General features: G+C 42.0%; 1 protein-coding gene across 2 annotated transcripts in view; it reads left to right on the top strand.

Annotated features, from left to right (window-relative positions):
- The window catches only part of LOC123514035, a 362,471-nt gene that overhangs the window by 333,631 nt on the left and 11,121 nt on the right, over window positions 1–17,719 (top strand). For both annotated transcript variants that reach the window (XM_045271614.1, XM_045271613.1), the window contains exons 13-15: window positions 4,609–4,780; window positions 4,872–5,276; window positions 8,039–8,089. In XM_045271614.1, the coding sequence (XP_045127549.1) occupies window positions 4,609–4,780; window positions 4,872–5,276; window positions 8,039–8,089 (628 nt within the window). The remainder of the gene's footprint in view (window positions 1–4,608; window positions 4,781–4,871; window positions 5,277–8,038; window positions 8,090–17,719) is intronic.

Here is a 17,719-nt window from a genome sequence, read left to right as displayed (position 1 = left end):
ACGAACACACCTATAACAAAGACACAATGCTCACCTAACTCAGCACTTCGCTTGTAAGGTTCATGGTGGATATGTCTCCGTCAAAATTAACGAAAATATTGTAATAAATCTCTGAGCTAATTTCGCTATGCCCATGTACAATACATAAGTAATCCTCACCACACTTAAAGAAACATAGTGAGAGAGATACACAGCACTTCAGTGGCCCTATGGCTCTCTCGTCCTAGGCACCGCTGGGCACCGGGCCGCCGCATCACTCCCCATTCGTGGCACTCCTCGGACTGTTTGTTACTTTACCATGCAGCGTAACCTGAATCATGTCAAACGGTCACGTGCAGCAATACAAACCTATCCTATTACCACAGCTCAACAATAACACCACTACTAAATACTCATTATAACACCATCCCACACAACACCATGTAACTCAACAAACCCAACCGAACAGCACGATGTGATATAAATGGTACATACAACACTCCCGAAGCAGTCCTAAGGTGACGTGCACTGCTCCCACACTCTAGCCACCTTGCTCCATCAATCCACCCGTCCGAGCAGCACAATGACAAAGTATCAACGTGAGCTAACCACGGTGTGTAGAGCAGCAAAACTCATCCAAAGCCTGCCACTATTACCGTCACCAACACGCCGCCGTGGTAGCCAAGCGAACAGGTGACAAATTACATGCGCACGTTGAATATTTAAAAGAAGCATCATTTTGTATAGATATCATGTTTGTTATACAATGTTGCTGCTGCTGTTGATGTTGTCGTCGTTGTTCCTATTCTTTCTTATTATTATTGATAGTAGTAGTAGTACTAGTAATAGTAGCAGTAGTAGTAGTAGTAGTAGTAGTAGTAGTAGTAGTAGTAGTAGTAGTAGCATTATTATCATTGACATTATTATTATCATTGTTGTTATTATATCTATTAACATTATCAATATTGTTATTATTGTTGATGTTGTTAGTGTTGGTGGTGGTGATTGTGGTGGTGGTGGTGATGATGATGATCATGATGATGGTGGTGGTGCTATTGTTTACTGTTCCGTGTCTTCGTCTCTTCACGTATTCATATTCTTCTGACCAATATGCGTGATGCACCAATCCACTACCACTCATAATTTTCCTCTTTTTTCATGGATTATCACCGCGCGCGCGTGTGTGTGTGTGTGTGTGTGTGTGTGTGTGTGTGTGTGTGTGTGTGTGTGTGTGTGTGTGTGTGTGTGTGTGTGTGTGTGTGTGTGTGTGTGTGTGTGTGTGTGTGTGTGTGTGTGTGTGTGTGTGTGTGTGTGTGTGTGTGTGTGTGTGTGTGTGTGTGTTACCTTGTTTAATGAACGAGTGATCTCTCTCTCTCTCTCTCTCTCTCTCTCTCTCTCTCTCTCTCTCTCTCTCTCTCTCTCTCTCTCTCTCTCTCTCTCTCTCTCTCTCTCTCTCTCTCTCTCTCTCTCTCTCTCTCTCTCTCTCTCTCCAGGCTAAAGTCGAGGTGAAGGGTGTGAGAGAGATGGAAAAAAAAGAGGGGGGGAGAGAAGGAGAGAAGTAAAAAGGGAAGAGGAAGACAGGAAGGTGAAGGAGAATAGGAGAGAAAGGAAGGGAGTGAAGATTTTCCACAGGTGATAGAGAGAGAGAGAGAGAGAGAGAGAGAGAGAGAGAGAGAGAGAGAGAGAGAGAGAGAGCAGGAATAAAGTGTTGTCTAGCTTTCCTCTTTTCACCCACCTATGTACTGTATATGTATCTTTATCTACCTAGTATTCATGTATGTATGTATGTATGTATGTATGTATGTGTATATGTATATGTCACTTTTCATGACGTATGGACTTAACCGCATTGATCTGTATGAGTATTCACGTATGTATGTATATATTTATAGGTGTGTATGTATGTACGTATGTATGTGTGTCACACTCCATCCTCTTCCAGCCTTCGTCCTTTCTCTAAGTGAAATAAAAAAAAATCGTGAGATACTTTTATTTCCTTTTTTTTTCCTCGCGGTGATCAAGATATCCAACTCCCTCAAGGCCACTGTCGGGGTCGAAGAAGGGGAGAAGGGAAAAGAAGAGAGAAGGGGGAAAGGTGGAGGAAGGGCAGCGCTCTCTCTCTCTCCTATAGCCTTCCTTTGCTTTCTCCCCTCTCTTTCTCTCCATTCCCTCCACCCTCCTCTCTCTCCACTTCCCTTGGCTTGTGGATCAATCAGTGCCACATGAAACTCTCCTTCTCTCCTCCCTCCCTCCCTCCCTCCCTCCTTCCTTCAGTCCGTCTGATGAAACTCTAAGGAGAAAAGAATCATTGAAACTAATTCTCTCGCGCTTCATTCAAAGTTGATGCTCTTCTAAGTCTGTTTTCTTTTTTGTTTTCCTTTCTCTCTCTCTCTCTCTCTCTCTCTCTCTCTCTCTCTCTCTCTCTCTCTCTCTCTCTCTCTCTCTCTCTCTCTCTCTCTCTCTCTCTCTCTCTCTCTCTCTCTCTCGTCGTCTTGCTTCTTTCCTCCCCCAATTCTCTTTCCTTTCTGCTTTCCTGCTTCTCTCTTCTCTCTGCCTGTCTTTCTCCCTTCCATTTCTTTAATTTGATATACTTCCTTTGTTTCATATTGTTTATCTACGAATGTTTATCTGTTTTCTATTTAGCCATCTATTGATTTACCATCTTTTGCTTTAGCTTATTATATTCTCATCATATTTCTCTTTATTTTATTTTCCTATCCACTAATCTATCTATTTGTTTTTTTTTATGATTTTATCCTCCTCTTGTATTCTTTTTTCTTGTATATCATTTACGTTTTCGTTTTATTTTCTTCATTCGGTTTGGTCTTATTTTTGTTGTTGTTTTCTGCTTTGCTTGTCTTTTCTTTTCTTTTTTCTTCTTCTTCTTTGTCTCTTGTTCGTTGCTTTTTTGTCATCTGACTTCTTACCTTTTTGTTCTTTTATTTCCACAAAGTTTTTTTTTTCTTTTTTCTTATCCCTCCTTCCTTTTCAACTTGTAGTCTCTCTCTCTCTCTCTCTCTCTCTCTCTCTCTCTCTCTCTCTCTCTCTCTCTCTCTCTCTCTCTCTCTCTCTCTCTCTCTCTCTCTCTCTCTCTCTCTCTCTCTCTCTCTCTCTCTCTCTCTCTCCTTTGATATTTTTCTCTCTAGCTCGCCTTTCTGTTTCTTTTTTCTGACTTTCTTTTTCCACTTCCCTACATCCCATTATTTTCTAGTTGTGCTTTTCCTGTTTTTATTTCTTTAGTCTCTTTCTCATTTTTCTCTTTTCTCTTTTTTTATCCATTTTCATCATTCCTTTTTTATCTTCTAAATAATATCTTCATAGATTTATTTGAGTTTTTCACTTTTCCTTTTTCATCTTCATCCTCTCCATCCTCTCCTCTTCTTCTTCTTCTTCTTCTTCTTCTTCTTCTTTTCTTTCTTCTTTCTTCATATTCTCCTCATCCTCCGCTGACTGATCTTTTCCTCGCTGCTATAAGTGAGGCATAACCAAATCAATTACTCAGTCTCACCTTTCCGCGTGGGCTTACTCGGAAAATTATCCACTTCTCCTCTTCAGTCTTCCTCGTTATCCTTCACATTAGCGACCTCTTCCTGCGCCGTGACACAAATCAATCAGTAACGGGTTTCCTTCGAGAACTGTCTCTGTTTCTTGTTTTCCTCCTCCTCGTCGTCTCTCTCCTTTTCCATATTCATTAAATAACACGATTTCTTCCCGCAGGTTTATTTGCAGAGCTGTTCCTTTCTCTCCTTGTTTCCTCCCTTCCTCATTCTTCTTCTCTTCTTTATCTAGTAATTTTACGTCTTCTCCACAGATTTTTTTTTTTTTTTTTTTGTGTGTTTTTGTGGGTGTGTGTTAAAAGGGAAAGCTGGCCAATGGCAACCGAAAGAGCATTAACAAAAAAAGACCCACTAAGAATGCCAGTCCCCGTGCAGGTCTGAGAGAGTTAAAAAGAAAAAAAGAAAAAAAAGGATAAATGTCTCGAAACCTCCCTTTAAATGAGGTCAAGTCGTAGGAAGATGGAAGTACAGAAACAGGCAGGGAGTTCCAGAGTTCATCAAAGAAAAGTATAAATGATTGAGATTACTGGTTAACTCTTACATTAAATAAGTGGACAGAATAAGCAAGAAGAAATTCTTGTGCAGCGAGGCCGCGGGAGGAGGGGAAGCATGCAGTGAGTAAGATCAGAAGAGCAGTTGGTATGAAAATATCGGTAGAAGAAAGCAAGAGATGCAACATTACGGCGGTGACAAAGAGGCTGAAGACAGTCAGAGGAGAGGAAATGATGAGACGAAAAAGCTTTTGATTCCACCCTATCTCATAAAATCGTGCGAGTGGAACCCCATTCATGCGAAGAATACTTGCAGAACCATCCACTTGTTTCTCCTTCTTTTCCCTTTCTTTTTCTCTATCCAGTAAATTACACGATCTCTTCCCTACAAGTTTACTTGGAGAACAATCCCCTTCTTTTCTTATTCCTCCTCCTCCTCCTCCTCCTCCTCCTCATCCTTCTCCTTTTCTCTATCCAGTAAGCACACAATCCTGGAGAACCGTCCTTTTCTTTTCTTATTCCTCCTCGTCTCTCTTTTTCCTTTCGTCTTTCCAGTAAACAACACTCCCTCTTCCCGACAGGTTTACTTGGAGAACAGGACGCTACTCGCCAACGTCACCTCCATGAGTCCAAACTTCAACGTGAGTCACTTGGACGCGGGCACGAATTACCAGATCAAAGTATACGTCACCCACGGTCCCGTCACCTCCCCGCCCGTCGTGGTCTCCGCTTACACCTCCAGAACCCCGCCAGGTAAGCTCCACCAGCCACCCCTCACCTATAATCCATCATAGTGTCGTCCAGGTGTTGTGTAGGCCTAAGATTTCATTGTTACAACTCTTAGAAACGTCTGGAGACAGTAATGACCAGGACTTCGTTGAGATGCGCGGTGACAGCGGCAACAGTGACGTCGGCAACGTGGAGCAGGGCGTGATGGAGAAGGGCGCCGTCGAGAGCAGTAGCGGCAATAGTGACGGCAACAAGGATTCTCGGGGCGGCAGGCGAGGGCGGCTTGGCGGTGGCGATGGCAAGACGGAGGTGGGTGCGGTGATGGCGGCAGTGGTGGCGGTGGCGGTGCTGGCGACGATGGGAGGCGTGTGGGCGTGGCGGCGGAGGTGGCGGTGGCAGGGAGGCGGTAGTGTCAGCGCCGCCGCCCGAGGTCCTGCAGGGGTGAGGAGTGGAGCGAAGGACTCGGGCGCCGCCTCCTCCTCTTCCTCCTCAGGCAATCCAGATGTTGTGCCCACCTTAGGTATGTGTGTGTGTGTGTGTGTGTGTGTGTGTGTGTGTGTGCGTGTGTGTGTGATCGAAGAAAAAAGCAAGAGTTTGGTTGAGAGAAAGGAAGAAAAGAAAAAAAGGAGGAAGGGGAAGGAAGAAGAAGAAGAAAAGATGAAGAGGAGGAAGAGGAGAAGGAGGAGGAAGAGAAGCCTTTCCTTATTTAGAGTTCCCGGTGTAGCTGAAGCGGGTCATGGCTCTGTGTTCTTATTAATTTTTGTAACAATTTTTACTGACCTGCTTTCCTTTCTTCCTCTCCCCCAGGCCTTCTCCTTTTCTTTTTCTCCTCCTTCGTTCCCTCTCCCTCCCTTCTTCCCTCCCTCCCTCCCTCCCTCCCTCCTGTTTTCTTTGCCTCCTCCTTCATTCCGGTCTTTCCTTCCTCCTTCGTTTTTTCCCTCCCATTTCTTCTACGTCTTTTTCATGCTTTCTTATCTTCAGTCCTTCCTCCTCCTTCACCTTCTTCTCCTCCCCTCCTCCTCCTCCTCCTCCTTCCTCCTTGCTTCCTCCTTTCATTCTTTTCCATTCTGTTGTCTTTGCTTTCCTTTTGACAATAACTTCTTTACCATTACTAGTACTCTCTCTCTCTCTCTCTCTCTCTCTCTCTCTCTCTCTCTCTCTCTCTCTCTCTCTCTCTCTCTCTCTCTCTCTCTCTCTCTCTCTCTCTCTCTCTCTCTCTCTCTCTCTCTCTCTCTCTCTCTCTCTCTCTCTCTCTCTCTCTCTCTCTCTCTCTCTCTCTCTCTCTCTCTCTCTCTCTCTCTCTCTCTCTCTCTCTCTCTCTCTCTCTCTCTCTCTCTCTCTCTCTCTCTCTCTCTCTCTCTCTCTCTCTCTCTCTCTCTCTCTCTCTCTCTCTCTCTCTCTCTCTCTCTCTCTCTCTCTCTCTCTCTCTCTCTCTCTCTCTCTCTCTCTCTCTCTCTCTCTCTCTCTCTCTCTCTCTCTCTCTCTCTCTCTCTCTCTCTCTCTCTCTCTCTCTCTCTCTCTCTCTCTCTCTCTCTCTCTCTCTCTCTCTCCTATAATCAGAACATTCACAGGCGACACGGCAAGGGGACTCAAAACGTTCCTCTTTACATTCCGGTCTCTAAACGCCGTCAGGAGGGTGTTGTAGCGCTGCCTGGGGCCCTGAGCGGAAAGGAGGCACTGGGGGAATGATTGGGGAGGCTTGAGAGGGAAGGGGAAGCTTGGAGGAGGGTGAGGGGAATAAGGGAATAAGGAATTGTAGGCTCTGGGTTCAAAAGGAATATTAGAAGATGGCGGGGTAGGGTTACGATAATGTGTGTGTGTGTGTGTGTGTGTGAGAGAGAGAGAGAGAGAGAGAGAGAGAGAGAGAAGGTGGATATAATAGAATTGTAATCACTTATATTAATTTCAATACTTTCCATTTTAATTTTCTGAGGATGGATAGATACAAGAGGAGGAGGAGGAGGAGGAGGAGAAAGAGTATTGTGTCTTTCCTCTTTCTCCTTCTCCTCCTCCTCCTCCTCCTCCTCCTCCTCCTCCTCCTCCTCCTCCTCCTCCTCCTCTTTACCCTACCAGTCATAAAATATCGTCTTTGTCATAAATCTCTCTCTCTCTCTCTCTCTCTCTCTCTCTCTCTCTCTCTCTCTCTCTCTCTCTCTCTCTCTCTCTCTCTCTCTCTCTCTCTCTCTCTCTCTCTCTCTCATATTTATCTTTTCTCTTTTAATATATTTTTATCATCTTTTCCTTCTCAACTGAATCAGAAGAGCAAAAGAATATGGAAGAAAGAGGAATGAGGGAAGAGAAGAAGAGGAGAAGGAGGAGAGGAAAGTGGAAAAGGAGGTAACGGAGATTATTTCCTTTACGAGAGAAAAGAGAGGTAGCATGGGTCCTCCTCCTCCTCCTCCTCCTCCTCCTCCTCCTCCTCCTCCTCCTCCTCCTCCTCCTCCTCCTCCTCCTCCTCCTCCTCCTCTTCTTCTTCTTCTTCTTCTTCTTCGTCTTCGTCTTCTTCTTCTTCTTCTTCTTCTTCTCCCTCCGCCTCATTCCTCATATTATTTTGATTGTTAAAAGGAAGGAAGGAAAAGGAGAACACGAAAGAGGAGGAGGAGGAGGAGGAGAAAGAGGAGTAGGAGTAGAAAGAGTAGGAGGAGGAGTAAGAGGTGGAGGAGGAGGAGGAGAAGGAGAAGGAGAAGGAGAAGGAGAAGGAGGAGGCGGAGGAGGAAGAGGAGGAAGAGGAGGAGAAAGAAGAAGAGGAAGAGGAGGACGAGGAAATAAGAGGATATGAAGTAAAAAAAAAAAAAAGGAAATGAGAAAGAAACGAATGAAAGAAGAAAGGAAAATGAGAGAGAGAGAGAGAGAGAGAGAGAGAGAGAGAGAGAGAGAGAGAGAGAGAGAGGAGCAAGAAAGATAATATGAATAATAAATAAGAGAAGTAGAAGAAGGAAAGAAAGGAGAAGATATAGAAGAAAGAAAAGGAAAAAACAGAGGAAAATGACAGGGAAGGAGAGAATGGGGTGCATGGGAGAGTAAAATAAGGAAAGCAAGAAGTGGTAAATAAAAAGGAGGGAAAGGAGAGGAAGGGAGAGGAAACAGAGAGGAGGGAAAAGGAAGAGAAGGGAGAAAAACTCAACGAAAGTAGCCGGAGGGAAAGAAATAAGATGGAGTGTCTCAATATTCTCTCTCTCTCTCTCTCTCTCTCTCTCTCTCTCTCTCTCTCTCTCTCTCTCTCTCTCTCTCTCTCTCTCTCTCTCTCTCTCTCTCTCTCATTTTCTCTTTCTCTCCCTTTAGGTTCGTCGTTTTCTAAGAGGTCATCGTCTCCCCGTCACTTTTGGAATAAAGGTAAACACACACACACACACACACACACACACACACACACACACACACACACACACACACACACACACACACACACACACACACACACACACACACACACACACACACACACACACACACACACACACACACACACACACACACACACCTGGTCTCCAATTAACAGGTAAGTGATGAGGTGTTTGAAAGTTTTTTTGTTTTTTTTTCCTAATTCATTTCTCCTCACCAAGTTAATATCGTGATAATGTGGTTTTATTGCGCAAGACCCTCAAAGACACGCCTTCAGGAAATCGTAAAGCCGGATAACCGTGAATCAACCTCCTGCACCACAGAGAGAGAGAGAGAGAGAGAGAGAGAGAGAGAGAGAGTAATAAGGATGAAAAGAATGATTGCTTGGTGATTGTTTTTTTTTTTTTTATGTGTAGATAATGGTGGCTACTGTTTGGTGGGACTGTCCGTAAGGTTTTCGTGTGTGTGTGTGTGTGTGTGTGTGTGTGTGTGTGTGTGTGTGTGTGTGTAGTAGTAGTGGTTGTAGTAGTAGTAGTAGTGGTAGTAGTGGTAGTAGTAGTAGTAGTAGTAGTAGCAGTAGCAGCAGTAACAGTGGTAGTGGTGGTGGTGGTGCAGTGGTAGCAGTAGCAGTAGCAGTGGCAGTGGTGGTAGCAGTAACAGTAGTAGCAGTAGTGGTGGTAGCAGTAGCAGTAGTGGTAGTGGTAGTAGTAGTGAGTGGTGCAGAAGCAGTAACAGTAGTAGTAGTAGTAGTAGTAGTAGTAGTAGTAGTAGTAGTAGTAGTAGTAGTAGTAGTAGTAGTAGTAGTAGTAGTAGTAGTAGTAGTAGAAGTAGCTGTTGTTGTTGTTGGATATAGCAGTAGTACCAGCAGTACTATTATAGAGTACATTATTTTACCGTCGTGTATTCAGAAGAGTTTCAAGGATTTTACGGCAATAGAACTTCTATTGCAATCCAGTAACGTCCTTTCTCAAAATAATTTCATGCATAAAACTCATTCCCTTTTCTTGATATATGTCTTTTCTCATATTTCTAGGCTAGGAGGAACGCTGCCAGGGGCTGCAAAACAAAATTTATAAAAACTTGTTTCAAAAGCTTTTCTCTCATTTTGTTTCGCGTGCCTCCTCTTTTTGAATATGTATTTTTGGACGCTGCACATAACTCACCTTGTCACGGAGAACGTAAACCCTCCGTTGTCTTCACCATAAAATTGCGTGTAGAGTAACACAAAATTTACTGACTTAAACCGCTTATCTACGAGGATAATCAGTCTAAAGTAACGGCAATATTGGAATATTTACTCTCTTTCGTTATTTATACTCGCTGTTAATCCTTTAATTCGCCTTAGAGATTTATTTTTACCACTATTTTCTGGATGTGTTCCGCGCTGCACCTTGTGGTACTCGTATATAGTATATATATATATATATATATATATATATATATATATATATATATATATATATATATATATATATATATATATATATATATATATATATATATATATATATATATCACTTACTATTTATCTTCATGGAGAGAATTGCCAGTTCGTTAGTGATGGAGGGCTGCAGGCGTGCTTGGCGGCGATGCTCCAAATGAAAGTGAGAGGAAGAACGTTTTTTTTGTGTTCAAGGCACCCCTGCGGAGAATGTCAGACGCCGCCACCCGCTCCTAGTCTTCTGCAACACGCTCCAATCTCTTCTGGTGTTTGAAAATCCAAGAATACGCTGAATACAGTGACAGTGATGTTTGTTCCTTTCAATTCTCTCAAGTGGTTCCTGAGAAAGGTGCTCACACACACACACACACACACACACACACACACACACATCAGCAGCAGTAGCAGCATTAGTAGCAGCAGGAAAAGGAAGATTGATGATGTTGGTGGTGGGGATAATAGTGATGGTGGTGGTGGTGGTGGTGGTGGTTATGGGTAGAGTAGAAGCAAGAACAACAGCAGTAAAAGTAGTAGTAGTAGTAGTAGGAGTAGTAGTAGTAGTAGTAGTAGTAGTAGGAGTAGTAGTAGTAGTAGTAGTAGTAGTAGTAGTAGTAGTAGTAGTATCAGTAGTAATACTCGTAGTAGTAGTGGTAGCAACAGCAGTAGCAGAAGCAGTGGTAGTGGTGGTAGAAGGAGGAGGAGGAGGAGGAGGACCGCTGCAAACACACACACACACCGAGCCTCGTTCCAAACACGTGTCCCTTTATAAGCGTCGTTCCCTGCCCCGTTTTCCTCACTGGCTCCTCCGTCACCCGCCTCGTTAAACCCTGCGGCGGCCCTCGCACACTGCCACCCCTCGCGTGCACGGAGGAGGCGTTGCGTGCGTCCTATCCTCACTTACATCGCCTGCAGTCCTCCCTTAGTGCTGGCCGCTCCACACCTTGCCTTGCCTCCTTCCTCTGTTCCTCTCGCTATCTAGTCCTGCCCAATACTTAATCTGTCCCTTCCTCGCTGCCGTCCCTCACAGTAACTTGACAGATGTGTTCCTCGAGTTCTGTGTGTGTGTGTGTGTGTGTGTGTGTGTGTGTGTGTGTGTGTCCAGCAGCCACCTGTTGGTAAGTCTGTTTCTGCTTGGTTTGTGTTTGGTGGTGGTGGTGGTGGTGGCGGTGGTGGTGGTGGCTCTCAGTGTCTCGTCCTCGCCTCCATCTTCTCCCTCCACTGTTGCCTTTGCTGTTAACTTTTCACTCACTTGCTCACCATATTCTCTCTCTCTCTCTCTCTCTCTCTCTCTCTCTCTCTCTCTCTCTCTCTCTCTCTCTCTCTCTCTCTCTCTCTCTGTCTGTTTGTCTGTCTGTCTGTGCTGCTGCTGTTACTGTGCTCCTTCCATGCTTATTGCTTTTACCTTCTTCTATCTCTGCTTTCTTCTTTCCTTCCTTTCTTAATTCCTTCTTTCCTTTATCTGTTCCTTCTTTTGTTTTTCCTTTTCCTTCTTTTCTTTTTCCTTCCATCTTTTCTTTCTTTCTTTATTTATTTATTTCTTTCTTTTTTTCTATCTTTCTTCTTTTCTTTCTATTCATTTCTTACTTCCTTTTCTTTTATTCCTGTCTGGGTTTTATCTATCCATCTTCCCTTCCTTCCTTCCTTCCTTCCTTCCTTCCTTCCTTTCTTTTTTTTTCATTCTTTATCTTTATTTTTTTCTATTCCTTCTGTCCTTCCATCCTTCCTTCCTTGCCTTTTTGTTTTCTTTATTTCCATCTTTTCTTCCTTCATTGTCTCCTTTCCTCCTTCATTCTTTCCATCCTTCCTTCCTTCCTTCCTTCCGCTGCTTTTTTTTTTTCTCTCTCTCTCCCTTTTCCTTTTTTTTCGTTCTCTTTTGATCTTCCTTCCTTGTTCTCCTCTTTTGCGTCTTTTTCTTTACTTCCCTTCTTTCCTTCGTTTATTTTCTTTTCTATTTGTTTTCTTTCTTCCAGCTTCCTTCATTCTACGTTGTGCCTGTTCATTCCTTCACGGTCATTCACTTGTTCCGTTGTTGTGGCTTGATGGGTTTTGGCCACCTTCCTTCCTCTCTCTCTCTCTCTCTCTCTCTCTCTCTCTCTCTCTCTCTCTCTCTCTCTCTCTCTCTCTCTCTCTCTCTCTCTCTTCCTTTCTTACTTTTCGTTTCACTTCTCCTTCTCTTCGTGTTTTTTTATCATCTTATGGTTTATTTACTATTTGTAGTTGTTATTTCTTGTAATTATATGTTCTCGTTTTTTCCCCCTCTTCCTTCATTTGTTCTTTTCCTTCCTTCCTTCCTTCCTTCCTTCCTTCCTTCCTTCCTTCATTTGTTTTCTTTTCGCCTTTCCTTCTTACTTTTCTTTTTTTCCTGTTTTTTTTGTTATTATTTTCCTTTTTCTATATTTTAGTGTCTTTTTTGTACTTCTGTTTATCTTTACCCTTTTTCTTTCATCATTCCTTTATTCCTTCCTTCTTTCTTTCCTTCCTTTTTTTCCTCCGTCTTTTCACTTTGTTTTTCATTACTTCACTTGTCATTGTATTTTTAGTGTGTTTTTTTTTCACTTCCTTTCTTATTTCCTTCATTCCTTCTCTTCCTTTCTTCCTCCATTCCTTTTGATTCTTCTTTCCTTTTTACTTTTCTTTTTTTCATTATTTTTCTTATTATTTTTTATATTTTAGTGGGGTTTTTTTTTTATTTTCTTTCTTGTTCACCATCTTTCAATCTTCTTTCATTCCTTCCTTATTTCCCTTCCTTTCTTCCCTCCATCCCTTCCTTCCTTCCTTCCTTCCTTCCTTCCTTCCTTACTTACTTACTTACTTACTTCTTCTTCTATACATCCTCGCTTCCCTACTGTCATCTGTCAACTTTCTTACATTCTTACTCGTTATCTTTCAATTTTGCTCAGAACTTTCCTTCATTTTCTTTCTCCTTCTGCGCTCCTTCCTTTTGTCTGGTCTGCCTCTCCTTCTGCCAGTTAAATAATACTTTGTGTCTCTCATCATTACGTTTCTGGCTTTCCGTTTCCCAGAGAAGAGAGAGAAAGAGAGAGAGAGAGAAGGTGGGGGTACAGGTAAACAAAATCCTCCAGGTGTGTAATGAAAAGGATAATTAGATTTAAAAGGAACGGACAGGTGTGTGTAGGGAGAGAAATTAAAGGTGTTTTCGAATAAAGATGCAGAGGTAAAGGGAGAGGGAGAGGGAGAGGGAGAAGGAGAGACTGTGGAGGAGGGAGGGAGGGAAGGAAGGAAGGAGAGTTGAAGGGGAAGATTGAAGGTGGGTGTGTGTGTATGTGTGTGTGTGTGTGTGTGTGAGAGAGAGAGAGAGAGAGAGAGAGAGAGAGAGAGAGAGAGAGAGGTGGGGAAAGGGGGAAGGTAAAATGCAAAGAAAAAACTAACAGCAGCAGACTGTTTGGCATTTACGAGACTGTTACATCATCATCACCACAAATCATCATCACCCTCACCACCAACCACCACCACCACCACCATCACCATCACCATCATCACCACCACCACCACCACCACCACCACCACCACCACCATACTAAATTAAATCACCATAATCATCACCCTCACCACCAACCACTATTACCATCACCACCACCACCATACTAAATTAAATCACCATAATCATCACCCTCACCACCAACCACCACCACCACCACCATCACCACCAATAGGACAAGTCACTATTGTGGTCGACTACCGTAAAAATAACTTCATGGCCAGGCTGCCCTCCCTGCCCAGCTTAATTAGGCGGCACGGCAGGTAATTACCACATTAAGTTATTACCGCCCCGCCCCGGCTTACCGCGCTGCCTCTAATCTGCTTCTCCGGCCTGTCCGCTGCCCCGCCCCGCTATATGCACTGGTGGGGACGGGGCGGGAAGGAGAGAATGAGGAGGAGGAGGAGAAGGAAGAGGAGGAGGTAGGATAAGAGGAGAATTGGTTAGTGAGAGGAAGGATTGATTGGTCGTTACTGTTGATTAATTAGCATGATTGTTGTTGTTGCTGATGGTGGTGGTGGTGGTGGTGGTGGTGGTGCATTTATCTTTATCATTTTTGTTTTATTTTAAGGATTAGTTTCTTCTTCTTTTTTTTCTTCTTATCTGTTGATTCAGTCTTTTTTTTTCTAGCATTTGATATCACACTGTAAGGAAAACCCACCGAGAAAAGAATCGCTCACTCTCTTTCATTTATCATTCACCAAGCTAGTTCAGACCAACAATTCCACTTATTATCATTCATTCTAGTCATTATTCCATTCATCCATTTTTTTTATATTAGGTTCTTTTTATCTAGCTTTCTGTCGCTCAATCATTCATCTAATCAAGCATTTACACATTCATTCATCAGTTGACTTATTTACTCATTCAGTTTCTCTTCAGTGTGTTTAGTTTTCACCGCTTAGTCTTAATTCCTTCATCGCGTGCTGTTCCTTGTGAGATTGACAAGAGCCAGCAGGTTCGTTGGACTCTCTGCCTACTCTAGACGAACGACAGAGGAAAAGGAAGAGGAAGCACAACTAAGAACAAACAGCCGTAAATCTGTTGGTCATAGTGTTTCTGTTTACGATTAACTGTGCTGTCTGATCTCGGAGACTCAGAGTAGCAAAGATGAAGGAGAACGGAGAACAGAAGGAGGACGGGGAAAAATAGAAATATGAGAAGACATAAGACGGTAACGAGGATAAGAAAGTGGAGGTGGACTAAAGAATAGACATGAAAGAGAAGTTGACAACGGGAAATATAACGAATGAGTGGAGGAGGATGAAGAAGAGGAAGAGAATAAAGAAAAGCAATGTCGTGGAAAGAAAATATTTGCACGAGGAAGCTTCGCCGGGAACAAGCGGAGGAAAAATTGGTGATATAAAAGTCATCGAGGAAAAAACCATAACGTCTCAGGAGCAAAGTCTTCAAGAAAAGAACCTTGAGGATAAAAAAAAAAAAGAAAAAAGAAAGACGGCCATAAAAAAGAAAGGAGAAGAATTTCAAGAATGTCGTAAGGAATAAAGTTGTAGATAAAGAGTTTAAGAAAAGGAAAGAAAAACTACAGTAAAAAGAGAAATGAATAAAGATGAGCGAAAGAAAAGGAATGAAAAAAGAAAGAAAGAATGGATCATGCCATAAGTAAAAGACTGAGAATTAGCTAGAAAGTTAGAAGAGAATGGATGAATATAAAAGTAAGGAATGGACATAAAAACACACATAAAACAAAAGAAAAGAAAGAACGAAAGGCAAAAATTAAAGTAGTGACTTCATGATAAGCTGAAAATTAAAAAGTTAGACTGAATAAAAGGAAAATAAGCAATGAGGAGAAAAGGGAAAAAGATAAAAAGAAATAAATAGTTTCCTCATCCTTAGCCTACGAAGCACACACACACACACACACACACACACACACACACACACACACACACACACACACACACACACACACACACACACACACACACACACACACACACACACAGTTAAAACGAGACAGTGGCTGTTAGCTTTGTTCACGTGCATAGCCTACTCCCGTTACAACACACACACACACACACACACACACACACACACACACACACACACACACACACACACACACAGAGAGAGAGAGAGAGAGAGAGAGAGAGAGATTTGTTTTACATGTGTCGTTTTGTGATAATGGCCAACGTAATTAAGGTCTTTGAGGAAATGTTGCTGTTCCTCCTCTTCTATTTCATTCTTTTTTTTTGGTTTTCTGTATTTTTTTCCACTTACTGCTTCGCGTTTCCTGTTTCATTTTTTTTTTTCTATTATTACTTTTATTTCTGCTAGCTCTTCTTAATTTTTTTTGTGCATTTTATTCTTTACTCGTATTATGTTTTGTTTTCCTTTTCTTCTTCTTCTTCTTCTCTTTTAGGAGTTAGTCGTTGTCTTCTTCCTTCTTTTTTTTTTCTTTCTCTCTATCTTTCCTTTTTTCTTTCTTTCTTTGTTGTTGTTGTTGTTCTTCTTTCAGCAACTTTTCGTATTACTTTCTTTCTTTCTATCTTTTTCTTTTCTTCTTCTTCTTCTTCTTCCTTCTTCCTTCTTCCTTCCTTCTTCTTCTTCTTCTTCTTCTTCTTCTTCTTCTTCTTCTTCTTCTTCTTTTTTCTTTTCTTTTCTTTTTCTTTTTCTTCTTTTTCTTCTTTTTTCTTCTTCTTCTTCTTCTTCTTCTTCTTCTTCTTCTCTCAGCACCTATTCGTATTACTTTGCCTGTCTTCTCCATCTTCATTTCCTTTCGTCTCTTTATCTTCATTGCCATAATGTTCTTCTCTTTCACCATCGTTTTCTTCTCCTCCTCCTCTAGGTCTTCTTCTTTTTCTTCTCCTCCTCCTCCTCCTCCTCCTCCTCCTCCTGCTCTCTTCTTTTTCTTCCTCCTCCTTCTCCTCCTCCTCCTCCTCCTCCTCCTCCTCCTCCTCCTCCTCCTCCTCCTCCTCCTCCTCCTCCTCCTCCTCCTCCTTGCTTGTCTAATCGACGCTAGCTTGTCTAATCAACGCTCGCAGCCTGAGAAATAAATTTTCAGATCTAGAAACCCTGGCAGCTTTGGAAAATTATCATATTATTAGTATTACCGAGTCTTGGCTGAACTATGCGAACAGAGACTTTCTTGTTGAATACAACTTGCCAGACTATGAAATGTTCAGCTGCGAGAGACAAGATAGAATAGGAGGCGGTGTATTGCTCTATGTGAAAGCCAGTCTTCAGCCAACCATATTTAAAACCGATAAAATAAACAATACAGATTCAGTCTTCTTGCATTTAAGAATACGTTCTAAGAAAATTGTTATAGGTCTTGTTTATAGGCCTCCGGCTCAAAACATTTCCTCTGATAAAAATTTACAAGATCAAATTACTGAAATAAGTAACAATTTTGATAGAGTCATCTGTGGAGACTTCAACTTGTCTGTCAACTCACGGGGAAATCCACTTAACTCTCATTCTGGTCACGACTTATGCAATAGTTTATTAGGCTGTTCTCTAAAGCAACACGTTCAACAACCCACACGAGGTGACAACATATTAGATCTACTTTCAACAAACGATGACTTGATTTAGTAATAGTGACCACAAGATTGTTTCCTTTAACATCAACCTTCAAGTGTATAAAGACAGTGTTAGCAACGAAAAAGTTTTCATTTACAAAGAAGGAGATTACGAGAGAAGTTAATTCTTGCTGCAACAGATTGGAACGCCGAACATGGTGAAAGTAACATTGAAGAATCATGGGACAAATTTAAAATGATTTTAGAAAAAGCTGTGAAGTCATGCATTCCAATGCGTAAAAGATGTCCATGCAGAAGGAACAAATCTAAATGGTGGACAAACCAAATTGAGTCACAACTATTAAAGAAAAATCGTGCCTACCGTAAATATTTGACATCTCAAAACGAGGGTGATAAACTTGAATATGACAGACTTCGGCGCGAATCAAAGAAGCTCATTAAGCAGAGCAAGAAAAACCTTGAAATATATATTGCAAGCGTCACCAAATCCAATCCCAAGGAATTTTACAGTTATGTTTGGAATAAAAAAGTCATTACATCTCACATTAACCAGATCTACTTAGATAACGGTAATCTTGCCACCGAAGAAACTCAGATCGCAGACACACTGAACGATTATTTTGCTTCAGTCTTTACAAAGGAAAACATTCACATAATCCCTGAACCACCCCCTATGTTCCATGACAAAGCTAATTTTCAAATATGTAAACCCCTTTCATTGCTTTTCACCAAGTCACTTATGTGTGGTAAGGTTCCTAGGGATTGGAAGTTAGCAAACGTAACCACCATACATAAAAAAGGCGACAAATCACTCCCATGTAACTACAGACCCATCAGCCTCACATCTGTAATATGCAATTAATGGAAACTGTAATTCGCGATAATTTAGTCAACTTTCTAGAAGTAAATGATTTAATCAATGACTCACAGCACGGCTTTCGAAACAGACGTTCTTGTCTGACTAGTCTGCTTGACTTCTTTAATGATGTTTTCACCACGTACGACGAAACAAAAGCAGTAGATGTTGTGTATCTAGATTTTCAAAAAGCTTTTGACAAAGTTCCCATAAGCGGCTACTAGGTAAATTGAAGTCACATGGTGTAGATGGAATACTTCTCAAATGGCTTGAAGACTGGCTTTTTGAGAGAAAACAGCGCGTTGTTTTAAATGGTAAA

The sequence above is a fragment of the Portunus trituberculatus genome, chromosome 37, assembly GCF_017591435.1.
Source record: "Portunus trituberculatus isolate SZX2019 chromosome 37, ASM1759143v1, whole genome shotgun sequence".
Taxonomy (NCBI): domain Eukaryota; kingdom Metazoa; phylum Arthropoda; class Malacostraca; order Decapoda; family Portunidae; genus Portunus; species Portunus trituberculatus.
This window is presented reverse-complemented; position numbering and strand designations above follow the sequence as displayed.